Source organism: Mytilus edulis, chromosome 8 (genome assembly GCF_963676685.1).
Source record: "Mytilus edulis chromosome 8, xbMytEdul2.2, whole genome shotgun sequence".
NCBI lineage: Eukaryota > Metazoa > Mollusca > Bivalvia > Mytilida > Mytilidae > Mytilus > Mytilus edulis.
Window position 1 is genome coordinate 84,894,102 of NC_092351.1, and position 18,034 is coordinate 84,912,135.

At 32.1% G+C, this 18,034-nt stretch overlaps 2 protein-coding genes across 2 annotated transcripts in view; both read left to right on the forward strand.

The window, feature by feature from the left end:
* The window catches only part of LOC139486477 (uncharacterized), a 302,400-nt gene that overhangs the window by 173,841 nt on the left and 110,525 nt on the right, over positions 1-18,034 (forward strand). The gene's annotated exons all lie outside the window — the stretch shown is intronic.
* LOC139484466 (uncharacterized) lies at positions 5,498-6,460 on the forward strand. The gene has a single exon (XM_071268198.1). It carries the CDS (start codon positions 5,498-5,500, stop codon positions 6,458-6,460), a length of 963 nt encoding a protein of 320 aa, XP_071124299.1.

Below are 18,034 nucleotides of genomic sequence, written 5' to 3' on the forward strand. Positions count from 1 at the left end.
CTATAAACAGTCAGGGGCATTACTTAAACAAGTATTTGTTTTTAGTAACTTATATAGGTAATTTTTGTTTTAAAAAATTAAAAAATTACTCCTTAGAGTTATTTTAAATTTTAATAGAAGCATGGACTAAATGTAGTTTTCATGAATTTTTACATCATTTTATATCATAAAATGAAAAAATCATTAGATTTTAGAGGAGTATAGAGATAAAGGGTTACTTTAAAAATAGTGACAAAAATATTACTTGAATAAGTTATTTTATACATCTTTGAAAGAATAAGTAATAACATTTATTTAAGGAACATATGTAATTGTTTTGGGTTACAAATTATAAATAATTTCAAGTCTTAATTAATTCACAAGTTTCTATCTATTTATTTCTGTATACCTTCAAGATTTTTTAGGAAAACAGATATTTTAATAGTCCCAAGAGACCAATCTTTGACCCAAAAAGCGTCGATATGAAAGATAAGTGCGTCAGAAAGGCAATTAGTGTTTCAGAAAGATTAGATTTTATATTTCATGGGAAAAATAACCATATGACCGTGAAAATTTGTTAAAGCTAGTAAAATCTGTATAGTTGGACACCTATAAAAATAATATTTAGAAAAGTTACTTATATAAGTAATATTTAAAATAGCCTCGTTTTCAACATTACTTGTTTAGGTAATTTTAAATGTTACTTGTTTAAGTAATGCCCCTGACTGATAAAGGGCCCCAAATTTACTTGTGTAAAACCATTCAAACGGGAACACCAACGGTCTAATCTATATAAAAAACGAGAAAAGAGAAACACGTATAAATTACATAAACAAACGACAACTACTGTACATCAGATTCCTAACTTAGGACAGGTGCAAACATTTGCAGCGGGATTAAACGTTTTAATGGTACCAAACCTTCTCCCTTTTTCTGAAACAATAGCATAACATCACAACATAGAAAAACACACAATAAAATATCAATTGACAGGCTTAACTCAATCAAAAAACGTAAATTAACAATACACTTTTATTCTAATTTAGATCATATAACCTGAACTTCCTGCCTTTGGATTATAAAAAAACCCAACATTTTTTATATTAATTACATTATAAACATTCGACTTTCTAAAATAAGAATACAATACCAATTATAGATTTACCTTTTTTCGAATAAGTCATTTAACGAAATTAATGTGCATATTTTATATGTTGTCTTTCCTTTCACATGTTTAATGGAGCAACCATAACAATTCTGATTGGTCAGATATTCAAGAAAGACATTATGTTTTATTGGGGAAAAAGGTTTTATTAGTATATTTATGTTGTTGTAAAGGAATATGAATGAAACAAAAACCAAAAGAATGAAGTGAAGAAAACATGCTATTGACTTAGTACATTTTTATTACCTGACATTTTGGTAGTATATTTTAACTTTTTTAACACGGACCTAGTGACGGTGAATTCCCTAAAATCTACTTACGTTTATATTTCAAGTTCATATACAATCCATATTTAAACATGTTTAAACACTTGTATACTAATATGGTTAATGTAGTAATATTATATATATAGAATAACCATACATTGTCTCGAAATATCAATGTAACTTGTTCAAGGCTTAGAAACAGGTAGAAAGCGAGGCTGTGCCGAGCATTTCTACCTGTTTCGAGCCGACTACAAATAACATATTGATATTTCGAGACAATGTATGGTTATTCTTTATATACTGCAATTCTTATTAATGTTCAAAATGAAGTATTTAGGGTAAAAACCGTCATTCTTTAATTGTGAGCGGACAACGTAAAATTGCCGCGAACCTGTATGTTTTATTGACGTCATAAATAAAACTGTACGGAAAAGCATTGTCAACGTCATAAACAAGGTGATATACGGTCAGTGACTGTATATCACATATAAATATACAGTAAATGCATTTTGACTGCACAGCTGCAGTATATGCATACATATCCTGTACTATTAATACGATTTAAATGATATATTTGTAACACTCAGAAACGGACCCTTCCCCTAAAATGTTGCAGATTCCCCCAAACGTGTCCACATCGACGTCACTGAACTGCAAAAATATGTCTAGTTGTCAAAGGGCGCCAAAGCGTGTCATTTGTATAAACGCCCAAACGTGTCCATTTTTTGATAAACACCCAAACGTGTCCAACCCACTACACGTGTCCATATCAAGCTGTTTATTTTACTGGAACTATCAATCGTGTTCATATTATAACAACGTAGGTTATTTGTGGTTATTGTTTTTTTTTTATTATTGTGTACTCATTTTACGATCTTTTACTTTTTTATTAAAAGATAAAAAATAAATAACTTAAATTTCTTTTCTCTGCGCATTAAACATGTTAAAATCTTTGTAGCATTTTACTCTTTATAATGTGCCATAAGTTGCATTTTGGAAGGCACTATGTTTTTAAATTTTTGAAATGGCCTCTATATTACATAACAGACATTGAAGTAATTTCTTACAGAAGTCATAAACAAATCGGTTTTAAATCGCATTTATTTTTTTAGATTAAAATCCCAAACTAGTGGTACTCCCATATAACCGTAAAAATTAAGGTCCAATTTTAAATTCCCGGTATGATCACTGATGATAATAGACCCTATCTATAGTATATATCGCGAATATGATGTCGTTCAAATAACGAATGAAATATTTGGCACTGGACGTTATGTTACTTGTTCGTGTGTCTTTATGATGTTCGTAACCTTAACTTTAAAAAAAAATAGATTTGTTTAAAAAAGATGTGAGGTCAATTCGACTTAAAGCCCACCATGCAATATTCTGATTAATATAAAAGGCATCATCGAAGTTTATTAGTTTTAAAATATTTTACATATTAAACGATTAATTCAACTGTACTTGTATGTTCGCTCTAAATGAGTATGAAATACTTGCAACTGGACAATAAGCAAATTTAGTCAAAAGTAAAATTCATATGTTATATATTAAATTTTAAGTAAAGATATTCATTAACAACCGGCATTGAAGAAACTAACTCTAATAAATGATCACTTCATTAACTGTGTCCCCCATCATAGAACTACCGTGAACTATTTTTATACGATATTCCCGTGCTTGCATTTCCTATCATGATTTTCTTGATAGAGGGTTGCTGCTCACAAGAAAGCTATTAAACCAAGAGTTCCAAATGGTGAAGTTGAAATCATCCCTTCGTAAATTTTACGGACGCCATCACGAGTTGGTTGACCGTTATGGAATAACCGTATCACAAATGATATCGGATATGTTCCTTACGTCGTAACTACAATCCCCTTCCCTTTCCTGAATGTGACCTACCGAATTAGACTATTTACCGGATTTGTTATAACATAAGCAACACGACGGGTGCCGCATGTGGAGCAGGATCTGCTTACCCTTCCGGAGCACCTGAGATCACGCCTAGTTTTTTTTGGTGGGGTTCGTGTTGTTTATTCTTTAGTTTTCTATGTTGTATCGTGTGTGCTGTTGTTTGTTTGTCTTTTTCATTTTTAGCCATGGCGTTGTCAGTTTGTTTTAGATTTACGAGTTTGACTGTCCCTTTGGTATCTTTCGTCCCTCTTTTATTGAAGTCGCGTTTAGGACATGTGTAAGCTCTAAAAGACGCGAGACGTTCTAGCGTTCTAAAGTGGACACGTGTGGGCGAATAAAAATTATCGGACACGCTTGGGAGTAATGAAATCGGACACGTTTGAGGAATATTGAATATTATGGACACGTTTGGGGAGAAATAGACACGTTTTGGGGAATCGGACACGTTTGGGGAGAAGAGCACGTTTGGGAGTGTTACATATTTACTTAAAAGACTTATTGTTTTTCTTCTGATTATTATTAAGTCTTTCCACTTTTCTGTGGAAAGACTTAATGTTTTCGTTCTGATTATTAAGTCTTTCCACTTTTCTATGGAAAGACTTATTGTTTTTCTTCTGATTATTAGGTCTTTTCACTTTTCTGTGGAAAGAACTATTGTATTTGTTCTGATTATTATTATTATTATTTTTCCCGCCAAATTTTGTTCTTGCGATAAATGTTTGTTTCGCAATATGTCGCTTAGATATTTCATATATGGTATCGTATAGTTTATGCGCTTTTAGATTTCATCCTGCTAAGCCGAACCATTTTCTTTGTAAGAGTTATCTCCCTATTCACGTCATGGTGTTTAGATCACAAGAACCACAACTATTATACCTCCTTAGAGATGACAATTATTTTTCGCGTTTATCTACATGTAAACTACGATTATACTACTTTAATAAATAGAGACTCTCTGTTTTCTGTCTACTGTTTTCTTTAAAAGTTTACTAATTAAGGGGTCATACCAGTTGCATATATATATTGAAGTAAGTAAAACATGTTGAAACACGAATGTGTCCATAGTACACGGATGCCACATCGGCACTATATTTACTAAGTTTCGAGTTGATTGGACTTCAACTTCATTAAAAACTACCTCGACCAAAAACTTTAACCTGAAGCGGGACAGACGGACGGACGAACGCAAGAACGAACGCACGGATGCAGACTAGAAAACATAATGCCCATAAATGGGGCGTAAAAAATTATTGTTGAAAGTGAAAGTAGTGATTTGGCAAAAATGAATGTAGGGTAGAGATTAGAGGGAGGCAGGACCTTTTTCGGGACGTCGGGATCGGGTGTTTTAAGTTCGAAGTTTGGAGATTGCAATTGATCCTTACGGGATACGGGAATATATTTTTCAATTTTCAGGATTTCGGGATATGAATTTCTTTAAATTCTGCATCTCGGGATTTCGTGTTTTAACGCCCGCGATTTCGGTATCAGGATCCCTCCGACCACCCCTTAACTTAGCCTAAGTCGGTCTGAATCATTTATACAAGATTTATATCCTACCATTGGCATGTTAATAAGGTTATCAAAAGAATAAGCGCTGATTGATTGTTCTACAAGAATATTTTATTAGACTAATAATGGTCTATATATAAGCAGTTACATTTATTTCATGTTTGAAGCGGTGCAAATTTTTTATTTAATTTGAATTTTACCAAAAGATGCATTGTAGTAAAGGAGAAGAACAATTGTTGTCTAAGGCCAGAAACACGAAAATAATTGAATTTAATAGAAAGGAAACAAATATCGGACTTTTGAAAAAGGGAGAGGGCTTTTGATACCTTTTATAAAATTCTCCATACATAATATCTTTTACAAAAAATCATCCTACAACAGTTCACAAGCTTTATATGCCCGCGATTTCGAGGGTGTGTTTTAGTATGTTTGAACAGGGGACTATCTATTTACATACGATCTTCGATCGGCATATCATCATATTGAAATATTCGAAGATCACAAAACGTACTTAGGTTTCAGTTGGTTTCATGAACATGAAAAAGTAACAAAACACTACGTTTTTAACGTATTACCTTTTGGTATAAGTACAGCAGGATACATATTTGCTAAGGTCGTTAGATGCATTGTAAAATACATAAGATATCAAGGATTACAGATTATAATGTATCTTGATGATGGCATAGGTGGGGAAAGTGAAATTAGTAAGGCTAATTTCTGTAGCTTAACTGTACGTTATGCTTTAAGGTTGGCTGGTTTTTTAATTGCCGAAGAAAAGTGTAGTTGGGAACCAAGTCAATCAGTTACTTGGCTAGGTTTGGTGGGGAACATGAAAGATGGTATTGTTTATGTGACAGAAACTAGATTGAATAAGTTGAAAGATACGCTGAATGTGATCTTTCACAGGTTAAGAAAAGGTGCAATAAAAGTTACAGCCAGGTTTTTAGCGTCCATTATTGGACAGATTATTTCTTTGCAAGGGTCAATGGGCCCAGTAGTACGGTTGCGTAAAAGGAGTATGTACGATTGCTTATTGTATAGAGCAAGTTGGAACGCTCCTGTGCTTTTGAATAGCAAAGCATTAGATGAAATTGTTTTCTGGAAGGAAAACGTAGCTGTACTGAATTGCAGAGATTTGAGTATAGTGGAACAGTACTCTTGCATTGTTTATAGTGATGCCTCTGGTATAGGTGTCGGAGGATATGCTGTCAGTATCAGTGATACTGAAGTTATGGTTAGTTGGAATTTTGTAGAAAGTTTGAAAAGCTCCACATGGAGAGACTTAGAAGCTGTATATAGAGTGTTGTTGTCATTACTAGTAACATTACAAGGTGAAACTATTAAATGGTATACTGATCATCAAAATATTGTTTATATTATTAAGCAAGGTAGTAGAAAGGGCGATCTACAATTAATGGCTATCAAGATAGCCAATGTATGTAAGCTTAACAATATTGTATTGTTACCACAGTGGGTACCAAGAGAGGAAAACGTTAAGGCTGATCAGATCAGTAAAAGTGTAGACTGCGATGACTGGGGAATAGACCCAGAAGTGTATTCAATTCTAGATAATGTGTGGGGTCCTCATACGGTAGATCGATTTGCGTCAGATTATAATGCAAAATGATTGGTCTTCAACTCGAAGCACTGGTGTCCTAATACTTCAGATATTAATGCTTTCGATCAAGATTGGAAAAGCGAAAATAATTGGATTGTACCACCACCTTCACTGGTTTCCAAATGTATTCAAAAAATGAAACAAGAAAAATCTATCGGTACACTAATTGTTCCATACTGGAGGTCAGCTCCTTTTTAACCAATTTTAAACGTTGGTATTGAAGGTTCGCAAAAATTTGCTAGTTTTGTAGGTGACAGCAGATTGTTGTCATCAAGTGTAGTTATGAGAGGAAGAGGAAAGAACGGATTATTCGGTAAGACAGATACAAATTTCACTTTGTTGGCACTTAAAATTAGATTTTAGTTATTTATTATTGTATTTGTTTTTTAGGGATCGGGTTAAAATGTACCATTCAAAAAGAGATTTCACAGTGTGGAGCGATTTCAGAAAATTTCACTCATCTTGGTGGGAAAATGGAAGAATTTTTGTTACATTCGCATAGCAGCAACACCAATAGTAAATATTTTTATTCTTTTAAACGTATGGAACAGTTTATATCTAAAGAAGGAGGGAAATCTATTCCCGCTTCTCCATTTCACGTTGCGTTATACCCATTTACTGGATAAAGGCTCGTCTAAAAGTGTAGTGCAATCTGCTGTTTACGGGATCAAGTGGGCGCATAACATTCAAGGAATTCAAGATCCGACATCAAATTCTTTTGTTGTGAATTTAATGAATGCTGCAAAACGAAAACCACACCGACCGAAAGTGAAAAAAGATCACATTACCGTAGATTGTTTGATAAATTTATGTTCTAGATACAAATATTGTAATGATTTACTTGTTATACGGGATTTAACTATGATTATTTTATGTTTTCCTGGTTTTCTTCGCTATGATGAAGTAAGCAGTATTCGTTGTAAGGATATAGTTTTCAAAGGTGATCATTTTCAATCAAGATATTTAAGAGTAAAATTAATCAATATAGATTAGGTGACGAAATTGTCATTTGTAAAGGAGAGTCAATTGCCTGTCCATATTTATTATTGAAAAGGTAGTTTCAATTAGCTATGATTAATTCTGAATCAGATAATTTTTTATTCAGACCAATTTTCAGATCAAAACAAGTTTGTTCATTCATATATAAAAATAAACGGTTAAGCTATACCAGAGCTAGAGAATGTATAGTTTCTGGGTTTAAAAGTATTTGTTCTGATTTAAACATTGGTTTGCATTCTTTGAGAGCAGGTGGGGCTACTGCAACCGCCAATTCAGATGTAAACGAACGTTGTTGGAAACGACACGGTCGGTGGAAAAGCGACACTGTTAAAGATGGTTACGTTGCCGATTCACTTGATCATCGGCTTCAGGTTACGAAAAAAACTTGGTTTGTGAATGTTTAGGGTTTGAATGTTATTTTTTATTATGATTTATGATTTTGACTAGTATCTTGCATTGTATTCATATTGCATTTCTCACGCCTGTTCTTTGTTTTTCTAGTCTGTCTGCACGGCAAAATGCGTATTTTAGTTGAGTCTAATTTAGTGGCCAAAATCATTGTGTAGGTAGGACTTGACATTCCACGTGTATCAAAAACATATTTTAAAATTATATCCATTTACAGTAAAGACCATAATTGTGAAAATAAAATACAATACTCTATAAAAGACATGAAATTACAGTATACATATAATCAACTGGTTTTCAACCGTATAGAGATATTTGATTAATGATCAAGAGACTTAATCAAAATCATCATCATCAGCAGCAGCAGAAGCAGCAACGGAATCCTCATTTTCAAATTTAAAACTACTAACTTGCATGTTAGTCTTGGTGTGGTAATTGATTTGAATAAAATGAATAGATCTGACTATTTTGAACATTGCTATCATTTAAATTCCTGATATTTACAAACATTAAGACTCACAGTTACTAAGTATGTATTAATTTTCAAATATTACTGTTTATGGCATTTGATACAAAAACAGTTGATGGGGAAAACAACATAAAAGTAATAGACATATCATAAAATAAATCACATTCAGCTTAACAATGACAATTTTCGGAATGCACTGTTATATTTTTGAAAGGGACACAATTTTATAGAATGCAAGAAAGCTAGCCTCGCTGCTTCTATGTCACCTAACAATCGGAAACCTATACCAAGAATTCTGTAAGAAGCACATTTCAATACAGGACCTCCTATTAAGTAGTTTTCCTCTATTGTCAACTGTAGATCCCTGAGAGAATCCAAACATTGCCTGCTATTTTGTTGTTGATTATGACATAAAAAAGAAAGAAAATGAGAATATACTATTGGAGGAATCCTACTTTCGTCTTCTATTTGTAATTCATCCGGTTGTAACTCAGATTCGGTGATGAACCCTAATAGTAAAAATTTCCATACCTGAACCATCGGCATATTCCTAAATACGTGTAAATTAAATAGGTCATAATGAATATCTGAAAACTGCATGGAACACTGAAGTTTTTTTGGTGTACATTTTAATAGAGAATACTGGATAATGTTTAGCGCTGTATTGTATTGTTTTCTTTTGTATAAACACGAAGCTAACATCAGCCATCCATATACAGCGTCATGACTTGTGTTCAGAAACAGAGCACTTGTACATTTTTTATCTTGTTTATAAGTCGATTTATTACAGGACACATCCACAAATGGCAAAAATTGCTCACTTTTGCAACAACTTTTTGACATATAGTATGTATACAGCAGTTTCATTTTTGAACTCTTACTTGACAATACCTTGTTTATGGCTTTTTCCAAAAGAAAATCAGAAGTAGGCTCCAGAGAGTCGCCAGCAAACAAAAATGACTTTAATAATCCTTCAACGCTCTTGGCATAATAATAATTTGTATCCTTGCTTATATCCGACGGCAATGCATTCCAAATAGAGATTTGATCAGACAATAAGATACATTGCCAACCATAACTGCTTAGTATGTATAACTTGTTTAAAAGTGTTTTCTGTGCTTGTCCTTGTATCTTATTCTCAAAAAGATTATTCTCAGAAATAAAATAATGCGGACAAAATGAGAATTTAACATAATATATAAGCCTCCTGAAACATCTCATGTAACACGATATCAAGTTTTCAGGTTTCCATACTAATAAAGGTAATTCTTCGCATATCCAAAACAAAATTGTTTTCAAGTAATATGAACAAAGCAATTCTTTACATTCTATGTCTAAAGCTATCACGTCTTTTATAAGAATTTTAAAGAGTGCATAACACAATAACTGTGTATGAGTAAATGAATAGATAAGAAGTTTTTCGCTAACGGATAATGATATTCGCCACTATAATTCTTCTTGTGTAGAACCTTTTACACCTACAGGGACAAAGAGGACCCCGTGTTTTACAATAGACTGTTTAACATCGTTTCGCGGCCATGAACTATTTGATCGTGATATCCATTGTTTTGCTCATGTTATCCATGATTTACTGTGTAAACAGTGTGCAAAGTCAAACAATCCATCTTCATCGGTTAGACATGGCCCATGTATAGTTGAAAAGTTTTCGGTTGAAAAACTTTCTTTGAATGAAAGATTTGATAAGAAGAAATTACTACCAATTTCATTACAATTTTCTAGATAACTTCTGTTGTAGGAACTGTGCACTAGACTTAACTTAGTGAAACCTGACTGTGTATCTTTCGTTTCAATTATGACATTTATTGTATCAGCATTGAAATCTATGTGTGTCTTTACAGACCTCAATCTTTTTTATTACTGACATCAAATCTATATCACTACCCCGCATCTGTAGTCCTTCTACTAAACTTCCACTGGTAATATAGGTGAACGACTTGTTGCTGTGTAAATTGTCGTTGACATTGTTCATCATTCTGACTGTTTTTACAATCTCTTCTGATCCAACAACGTTCAGACATAGATAATGATATAAAGCTATTGATGCATTTGGTGTTGTTGAATCTGTAAAAATAATTGAATTATGTTTGCAAAGTCTTTGGCACAACTTTTTGGAATTTTGGGTCCTCTATGCTCTTCAACTTTGTATTTATTTGGCTTTTTGAACTATTTTGATCTGAGCGTGACTGATGAGTCTTATGTAGACGAAACGCGCGTCTGGCGTATAAAATTATAATCCTGGTACTTTTGATAACTAATTAAAATTTGCCTTCAGATTTGTCCATCATATGTCTGGGAAAAATTCATCATTTTGTGATATAAATAGTGAAACAAATGTATGCTTCATTTTTGTCATATGCCGAGTTTTGGTCACATATATCGAACTAAGCAAAGATGTTGAGGGGGCTTGCAGGTATAAATCTTTTTTTTATAATTTAATAAAGGATTTCTCTATATTTTTCTATAAATAAACTTTATCTTATACTTAATAGAAAAATGAAATAAAAAAATGGGGTCACTGTTCATTTACGCTCACAATCTGCCTTCGAAAGAAGCATACATTTTTGTTAATGTCCTTTTTTCTGTTGAAGTAATAGGAGAAATATCGGTAATATCGAAATAAAAAAAGACCTAAATTACAGAAATCGGTTGAATTTTACAATTATTTAGTTTATGTACAGCTTATTCGAAAACAACAATATAGGTCACCGATGAGTTAAAAAAGGCATTTTATTCTAATGCCAAAAAATTGCATTTTTGAACTAAATGGAGATAATTTGGAGCTTTTTTAATGATATCTACATTTCAAAAGTCACTTGGGTCAACACGAATTGATTTTTTGGAATGTTTATTGTACCATATGATAAAGTAACAATTACTTAAGGTAATTATTAAAATTTGTAATGAACAATTAATGTTTATTTTTTTCTAAAAATCTTGTACCCGCGAGCTTCCTTAATGGCTGCATTCTTTAATAAAAAAAAAATAAATTAGAATCTAGATAGCAAAAAATATGAAAGATAGTATGGTTCAAACTTGATCGAATATAATTTGATTTTTTGAAGGGTTAAGAAAATGTCGAGTATATATTCAAAAAGTAGTCGAGTAATATTGAATATAATTTAGACATAATTAGAACGGTCTAGTAAAAACCAGTGCAGTCGATAACAGATGCTGTGCTTTTCAGACTTTTTTCAGCTTTTACACGTTTGTAGTGTATACAAAAAATGTTTTGCCATAAAATATTATGGATCGTGTGTTAATATTATTAGTATTTTATTATATATGGATCGTATTTCGCTGCAAAGATTTTATTGAAACTTTACGGCTCGAAAGAAATAAATGTCATCGCGTTAAGACATTGATTGATTATTTGTGTTTTACCGCCACTTTTAAGCGCCACATTAGGGCTATTTCTTGATGTCCAGTTTTTATTGGTGGAGGAAGCCGGAGTCCCTCAGAAAACCACCGACCTTTGATAAGAAAATTACCAATCCTATTCAATTAAAATTGGAGTCTAGTGCACCCGCATAGGCAGGTGTCAAACTCACAATATTAGTGTTGACTGCCTAGTAAGATAAAGGATAAAGATAAAGATTTACTTTATTTTCAATTTTCAAATGTTCTTATCCCGACCATATATTTTCCCAAGGTATAATTGTTCCAAATATTTTCTCCCACTTAGTTTGACATTTTGGAGATAGATCTTTATTTAAAACCGTACGAATATATTTCAGTTTTAACTTTGATGGTTTGATTGTTTGGTTTTTTAAGTTAATGATCTCAAGGTAATTTGATATCTTTAATTTATTTTCATGATGCAAATTCTGCACGAAATCTTTAGGAATTGCCTGTTTAAGTTTTGAAAATTCGGAAATACAATTTCTCCTTTCAATCAGCGTCCTATAAATTTCATTACAGCTAATAAAATCTGTAGTTTCTGAATTCCAAATGTCCTGGACAGTTGTGATATCGCTTTTAAAAAAAGAAGAGTAGAATAATGGTTTATTTTGAAACGAATAGAAGAGGCATCATTATATTTTACATCAAATACAGCTTTCTACTTTTCCATACATTGTATACAATTTTTAACTTGGTCTATAATTTTTCTCAAAATATCATCGTCATTTATTTCATAACCATGACACCCCCCTAATGTTTTAACATTGCCTGTGATCCATTTGATTTTATCAAATTTAAATCGTTTTCTTTTAGAAGCCCCTAATAGTAAGCCTTTTGTTTTGTCATAGTTTATTCTAGAACCCGAAGCTTTTTTCGTATCAGGACAAAATTTTGAAAGTATTTTCTACAGATTTTTCACTTGGATGTCATCTACAAACATACATAATTTGGTTTCTATAAAGTTCCCTCCCTCTCCTGGTAATTTTAATCCTTCTATTTTAATGTTACCCCTAATCGCAGATGCCATGGGTTCAGCCTGTATGCTATACAAGAGAGGCGCTATTGGACACCCTTGCCTAGTGGAACGAGTAATTGAAAAGTATCTTGATACAAACCAATTGGTTTTAATACTCGTAGTAGCATTGTATAATAGCATTTTTATCCATGCTCTAAATTTTCCGCAAAATTAAAATTTCTCCAATACAAAATCTATCCATTCCCACTTAACCCTATCAAACGCTTTTTGTTGATAAAAAAAATTGTATAATTCCTTCTTCATCTTCGTTGTCAATATATTCTATAATGTCCTGAATCATTCGGTTAGCCTCGCTTATATTTCTACCTTTAACAAACCCCCTCTGATCGGTGTGAATAGTTTTAGGCAATACTATCGTAAGTCTTTCAGATAGAATCTTTGCAATAATTTTATAATCACAATTTAGTAAAGTTAGTGGTCTCCAATTTTTTTTTTATATTTTCCCTTTCTCCTCCTTTATGTAGCAAGGTTTAAAGCCCCTTATGTTGAGAGATAATCAATATAGTACCATTAAATATTTCTTGTAGTAAACTAAAGAAATCCTTTTTTTTTGTTATATCCCAGTATAAAACATAAAATTCTGATATTATACCATCTTCGCCAGGTGATTTGTTCTGTTTGAGTAATTTTAGCACATTTTCTACTTCACAGATATTTATATCTCTATCTAACATTTCTTTATCTTCCTTACTTACCTTATCTATCATAAACTGACAAAGTTTTTCGCCTGCTGTTTTGTCCCAGCCTTCAGTGGCAAAACGTTTAGTATTAAATTTTACTTGTTCATTTGAGATAGAATCAATGTCACATTTATACTCACCGTTTTTACACTTTGCAATAATTTGTTCTGCCTATTTTTCTTTTTATTTGGTCGACTTCTCTCCGTCTTCGGCCCAATTAGTTCATGATCTAATTTTGGCTGAGACTGTTTTATTAGAATAATATTCATTAATTTTATTTTCAATTTCTAAAATTTTGTCACATGATTTATTTGAATCGTTCAAATGAAGTTTCAATTTTTCAAGCTGTTTTTCTAAAGCAATGACATTATTTTGCTTTGATAAACGATTTAGTGTTTGACTAATTCCCATGGTCAAAAATTAAATATTTGATTTTGTTACATCCCAACACTCTTGAATACTATTAAATCGTTTCTAACTTTTAACACAATTTTTCCAAAACGTTTTAAATGCATTTTAAAATTAATCTGTCTTGATTGCATTTAGATGCATGATCCACATTCCCGGTCCTCTTTCAATATCATCTAATTTTATTTTTGAAGTAACTATGTCATGATCACTAAAGGGAAATATGGTTATACGTGTGTCTAAATTTTTACAGCTAAGAGGGTTCGTACAAACAAATAAAATCTATTCGTGATTTTGAATGTCCTCTTTGAAAACTATGCCGTCTATTTGTTTGAAATTTAGATCGCCATATATCATTTAAATCAAAATTCAATAAGAGACTTTTCAACTCGTTTTAGTCTGTATTATCATTTTGATGTAAAGGGGACCTAGATATAGGAAGATGTGGTGTGAGTGCCAATGAGACAACTCTCCATCCAAAAAACAATTTATAAAAGTAAACCATTATAGGTCAATGTACGGCCTTCAACACGGAGCCTTTGCTCGATCGCACAGAACAAAAAGCTATAAAGGGCCCAAGAATTGCTAGTGTAAAACAATTCAAACAGGAAAAACAAGAAACGAGAAACACGTATAAATTACTAAACAAACGACAACTACTGTACATCAGATTCCTGACTTAGGACATGTGCAAACATTTGCAGCGGGATTAAACGTTTTAATGGTACCAAACCTTCTCCTTTTTTTTTTAAAGAATAGTACACCATCACAACATAGAAAACCACACGACAAAATATCAATTGGAAGGCTTAACTCAATCAAAAAACGTAAATTAACACACTATTAACGAATACATTTCATCTGCGATACCTGAATGCAAATCCCTAGTTAATAAAATATTAGGGACAAACATAAAAGACAAAAAAAAAGCAAACAAAAAAGTCCAAACAAAGTCATGGCAAAACACCACCGCGAAATATTTAACCCTTCGAAAATAATCACTTTTGAAAAAAGAACGGTTTTTATAATATCTACAGGTAAATGAAAAATAACTTTTTTTTTAGGTATACTACTTATGTATATCAAATTATTTCAATTATTAGGAATACCAAGAAAGTTATGTCATATAAATACATAATTTAACACTAGATACAAATTGGGGTGAATATCAACCATAAAACTATACAGTTAGAGCTAACTAAAATTTTCCTGTACAGATTTAAGGAGAATAATCTTGATGTTCATACAAATGTAGTACAAGAAGTGAAAATAAGAAGATATTCCAAATAATCAAAGCTGGTATATAGGCGCGATCCCTATTAATATAAAATAACAAACAACATTATAGAAAGTATCAACAGGTCGAATTAACTAGAAAATACGATTTGAGAGTACTCGCAGTGACTGGCAGCTAGATAAGAGCCAAACACAATTAATAATAAAAAATCATGCACCAGAGACTTACATCAACTAAAACACATCCCAGAGATTTAGTATTTTAAGGTCATGAACAGTAAGAGAAGACATGACTTGTGCAATGCCAAAAATACATTTATCGACAGGTAGTAGGATAGTGAGGAGCGACTTCTTTAAAGATAAAAATTAACGTGTTTGTGTCTCTATACATCTCGCCCCAAAAGAAGATACAATTTAAATATGTTTTAATTTGCTAATGACAAAACCGATATTAGTGCCAATGTAAACTATATTCAGAGATCTAATTACAATATTGGTACGATAACCCTTACTTATAAGTTTGTTTAAAGGTTCGATGAATTTACATGGATCACATAGTGATGTCCTCGCTTTCAGTACATCATTACCGTAAAATTTAGGATGTGAAATACCATTTTTGATAAGTTTTTTACAGGTACAGCCAAATTTACTAATGACATCTTTGTGTCTATGAAGAATTAAGTGAAGAATTAAGTAAAAGTTTTAAGTAATATATGGTATCGAAATCCCTGACACAATAATTTCCCAGTGATGAATTGATTACGTTTGTTAAAATCTATGACATCAGAACACATGGGCATACCGAACGAATTTGGATATTTAAACACCGTATGATGGAACCTAACGCACATCGCCGTCTGAAAAAGGAAATCAAAAATCGTCTCTTTTGTCGTAAGTTTTAGTATGAAGTTTCCCGTTAGCAATTGAAATGTTTCAATCTAGAAAAGGACAACTGCTGCTGTTTATATTAGATTTAGTTAGAGTAAGTTCTTTTCGGTAAATTTCTGAGGTATATTTAGAGAACTCTGGATTACTCAACGAAAAATATCATCCAGATAACGGTAGGTAAATTTGCACCTGATTTTGAAGCATTTATTAAATTGTCATCCGTTTCACCGAGTCTAGTGCAATTGGAGGCGCCAATAAGGACATTTACAGTATTAATAGTGTCATTTTCCCCACTTTCGGAAAAAGTATCATTATCACAAACTGAATGTGAATCTGAGTGTGCGTCACTTTTTGGTTCTTGTCTACCCTCAATTATTTCCGGACCGTGTTTATCATATTCCTGATTTTTTTGGTCTTGCTTGAAACTCTAACAGTCTCGTCTCGGATGCCCTTTTATGTTACAGTAAGAACAATACGGTTCATTTGGGCAAGCATTAGCTAAATGGCCTATATCAGCACAGTTATAGCAACTCCGTTCATTCATAATTTTTGGACGATCTTTACATTGATATGAGAAATGACCAATCAATTTACAATGATAGCATGGTGTACGGTTATTGTTAGCAAACAAGCGCACTTCAAAGCGGCCTAGGCTAGTTTTAAGAGGAAGAACAGGCTCACATTTCAAGATATCGACAAACCGTACCCAATTTTCTATCGCTGTCCCTTTTATATAACCTCTTTTGGCAGAGCCGGGAACAATTCGACCAAATCTAATCATTTGTGCAACTACATAGCGATCGTTAAGTTTGTATGGAGCGTCTTTTATGGTAACGTGTGTTATTGATTTTTCCACATCAAAAAAGTTAACTGACCTGTTTCTTACTGTTATGCAATTTACTACCAACTTATCTTTTGACTCTACTTCTTTCAGAGACACAATACATTCTTTTTCTGTAATTTGTATAGATCAAACATTGTTTATATGGATTTGTTTACTTATTTCCGTTAAAATTTCATCGTGTTTTATCCCTTTGAAACCTTTGGTGTAAAGAATGTATGGATAATTGTCTGCTTACCCTCGACATTTTTTAGTGAGTTGAAATCAGGATGTCACAACAGGACACTTAAACAAAGTCAAATTATGTATTATGCAAAAAGTCATTATCTTTGTTTTCTATATCCTTTTGAAGAACAAATATCTGAAAATCTTGGAAAAAATGGCACCAGAATTATCCAATATAAGGAGTTTACATTAATTTTCTTAAGTTTCTTAATTATATAGCTGAGTACTTTCGCAATCTATATTACTTATTTAATTTTCCTTAATATAATTTTGTTTCATAATTTATTTACTTAATTTTTTTGTCCTATTCAGTACAGATGCAAAAGAATATATAATCTATTTTCTCACACTTGTACATGTGTTTAAACTGCGTCAGGCAAAGTTCAACTTTTATTCTATTCTATTTTTTTCAAGATCCTATTTGAATTGTTTTCTACAGCTTGAGTATTCTTTAGACTATGATATATGCATGTTTTTTTTAAATACTTTCAATAACATAGTTATGATTTCAGATTGAGCATTCCGGATTCAGATAATTACAGAAAAGCCCTTCTGACGCAAGCAAAATAATAAAATGTTATTGTAACTTTGTGCGAAATTTGAAAACGTTAAGAGGTATTGCTGCATGTCCATTTTTTATCTTTTATCTTATGCCTTATCTCTATTGTCCACTGCCAAGTTAATTATTATAATTCCGAAGTTTATATACAATACCAAAAAATCAATTTTATCAAACACCAAGTTTAAATTGACATGGTTTACTTCCTCGAAGGCAGACATTTTGAAAGCAAGTAGGTAAATATAGATTATTATGAATGGAATGGCATAAGACAGTCCTTACACATGTTTCCTTTTTTTCTTTTGTTTATAAATGAATATTGGTTACATGTTCCTCAAATTAATTTGATTAGGAAATTATTACATCGTTTAAAACAGATGATTAATTTACATGTTTTAAATTAACTCATGGACA

Excerpts from the sequence above, each read along its gene's own strand:
- LOC139484466 (XM_071268198.1), top strand. The coding sequence starts at position 5,498 with ATGTATCTTGATGATGGCATAGGTGGGGAAAGTGAAATTAGTAAGGCT.